This window comes from Plectropomus leopardus, unplaced genomic scaffold (assembly GCF_008729295.1).
Source record: "Plectropomus leopardus isolate mb unplaced genomic scaffold, YSFRI_Pleo_2.0 unplaced_scaffold1913, whole genome shotgun sequence".
Classification (NCBI taxonomy): domain Eukaryota; kingdom Metazoa; phylum Chordata; class Actinopteri; order Perciformes; family Serranidae; genus Plectropomus; species Plectropomus leopardus.
Genome location: NW_024620641.1, coordinates 1 through 2,055, shown reverse-complemented (window position 1 = coordinate 2,055; position 2,055 = coordinate 1). Strand labels below are relative to the sequence as shown.

General features: G+C 55.1%; 1 protein-coding gene across 1 annotated transcript; it reads left to right on the top strand.

Annotated features, from left to right (window-relative positions):
• Positions 1-109: 109 nt before the first annotated feature.
• Positions 110-1,986, top strand: LOC121965227 (chymotrypsin B-like). The gene is made up of 7 exons (XM_042515385.1): positions 110-204; positions 632-735; positions 822-901; positions 1,071-1,152; positions 1,248-1,428; positions 1,520-1,653; positions 1,739-1,986. Exons 1-7 carry the CDS (start codon positions 153-155, stop codon positions 1,898-1,900), a joined length of 795 nt encoding a protein of 264 aa, XP_042371319.1. The 5' UTR covers positions 110-152; the 3' UTR covers positions 1,901-1,986.
• The last annotated feature ends 69 nt before the right edge of the window (positions 1,987-2,055 follow it).

Genomic DNA, 2,055 nt, shown 5'->3' with positions numbered 1-2,055 from the left:
TCGGGGCGTGTGAGCGGTGGGAACACGGCGCGACGTGCGCGTTGATAACCAGCTGGTCAGACCTGCTGCGCTCTGATTGGCTGAGGCCCGGCAGGCTGGTGGATAAAAGAGTAGCTGACTGACTGCTCAGCACCAACATCACCTTCATCACCATGGCCTTCCTCTGGATCGTCTCCTGCCTCGCCTTCGTCAGCGCCGCCTACGGTGAGAGCTCAACATTCATCAGTCACATTATTGATCAGCTTCTCTGACTCGATTGATTATGATGATTATCAGTCTGAGTGATCGATATCAGCAGCAGGTTTCCGAATGCCTCTCTTTGCTTCTGTTCTCGTTTTTTGCACCAAAATAAATTTAGTATAAAATAATTTAGTAAATTTAGTATAAGTTTCAGCTGGAGCTTAAACATTCGGCAGGTTTTAAACCTGAAGTTCAGATGATGATCGTTGGCGAGTTTAATTCTGCAGAGAGACGAGGAGAGTTCGGAGAGACACAGAAACAAACAGTTGATGCACCGTGACGTTCACCGTGATGTTCACAAATTTTGCTTGCTGGGTGTCACATGTCCACAGTGACATCACAGTGACATCATCAGTCCTTTAAATTCTGTCCTCTATCGTCGTCCTCTCAGGCTGTGGCATCCCCGCCATCCCTCCCCAGGTGTCCGGCTACGCCCGCATCGTGAACGGTGAGGAGGCGGTGCCTCACTCCTGGCCCTGGCAGGTGTCTCTGCAGGTGAGACTCTCTTCTTCTTCTCCAATTTATTATTTGTCCTCTTCTCTTCTTTGTTGGTGGTTGAGCGCTGCTTGTTTTTCTCACAGCAATCCAACGGCTTCCACTTCTGCGGAGGATCTCTGATCAATGAGAACTGGGTGGTTACCGCCGCTCACTGCAACGTCAGGTCAGTTCAGCACCTGTCACTTCCTGTCTGACTTCCTGTCAGAAGCAGTGTGCAGAGCTACGGCGCAGAGGCGCTGCAGAAACATGCCCGCACTACTTTCAGCAGCGGATGAATCCTCGTAAACTGTGTGCACTGTCCCTTTTAATCCTCACTTCCTGTCTCCTGTCAGGACCTACCACCGTGTGATCGCTGGAGAGCATGATAAGGGCTACGGCTCCAACGAGGATGTCCAGGTGCTGAAGCCCGCCAAGGTGAGATCCCGCCCTCAGCCAATCAGCTGCTAGACAATCAGCTGTCAGCCAATCAGCTGTCAGAACAGACTGTAACCCCCCCCTCCCCCCCCCAGGTGTTCACCCACCCCAACTGGAACCCCCGCACCATCAACAATGACATCACCCTGATCAAGCTGGCCACGCCCGCCCGCCTCGGCACCAACGTGTCCCCCGTCTGCCTCGCCGAGTCCACCGACAACTTCCCCGCCGGCATGACCTGCGTGACCTCCGGCTGGGGCCTGACCCGCTACAACGGTGAGACCCCCCAACCCCACTGAAAACAGGCATGCTTTTACTGTGAAAGGTCAGCGGGAAGTGACAGCGTCCTGTTTCCTGTCTCCCGCAGCTCCCAGTACACCCAACAAGCTGCAGCAGGCTGCCCTGCCGCTGCTGTCCAACGAGCAGTGCAAGAGACACTGGGGCAGCAACATCTCCGACGTCATGATCTGCGCCGGAGGGGCCGGGGCCACTTCCTGCATGGTGAGGCCCCACCCACACACCTGTCCCACCTGGAGCGTCCCCCCTGTCTTTGTTCAATGCTTACAGCCTGTTGTCGTTGTTTCAGGGTGACTCTGGCGGTCCTCTGGTCTGTGAGAAAGACAACGCCTGGACTCTGGTGGGAATCGTGTCCTGGGGAAGCAGCCGTTGCTCCACCTCCACTCCCGCCGTGTACGCCCGTGTCACCGAGCTCCGCAGCTGGGTTGACCAGATCCTCGCCGCCAACTAAGCGCTCCGAGGCTGAAACAGCTGACCCCTGACCCCTCCCAGCTGAGAGTGTGTGGACAGTGGATGATAATAAAAACCTGAACATCACTGACTGTTTGTGTTTGTGGTTTTTGTCGTTGCTGAGTGTGAACGTCATCAATAACCTGCAGCTGCTCT

Bases quoted from the DNA above. Each gene is read 5' to 3' on its own strand.
- LOC121965227 (XM_042515385.1), top strand. From the start codon at position 153: ATGGCCTTCCTCTGGATCGTCTCCTGCCTCGCCTTCGTCAGCGCCGCC. The intron at 902-1,070 runs GTCAGTTCAGCA...GTCTCCTGTCAG, and splicing joins GCCGCTCACTGCAACGTCAG to GACCTACCACCGTGTGATCG. The intron at 1,429-1,519 runs GTGAGACCCCCC...TGTCTCCCGCAG, and splicing joins GGGCCTGACCCGCTACAACG to CTCCCAGTACACCCAACAAG.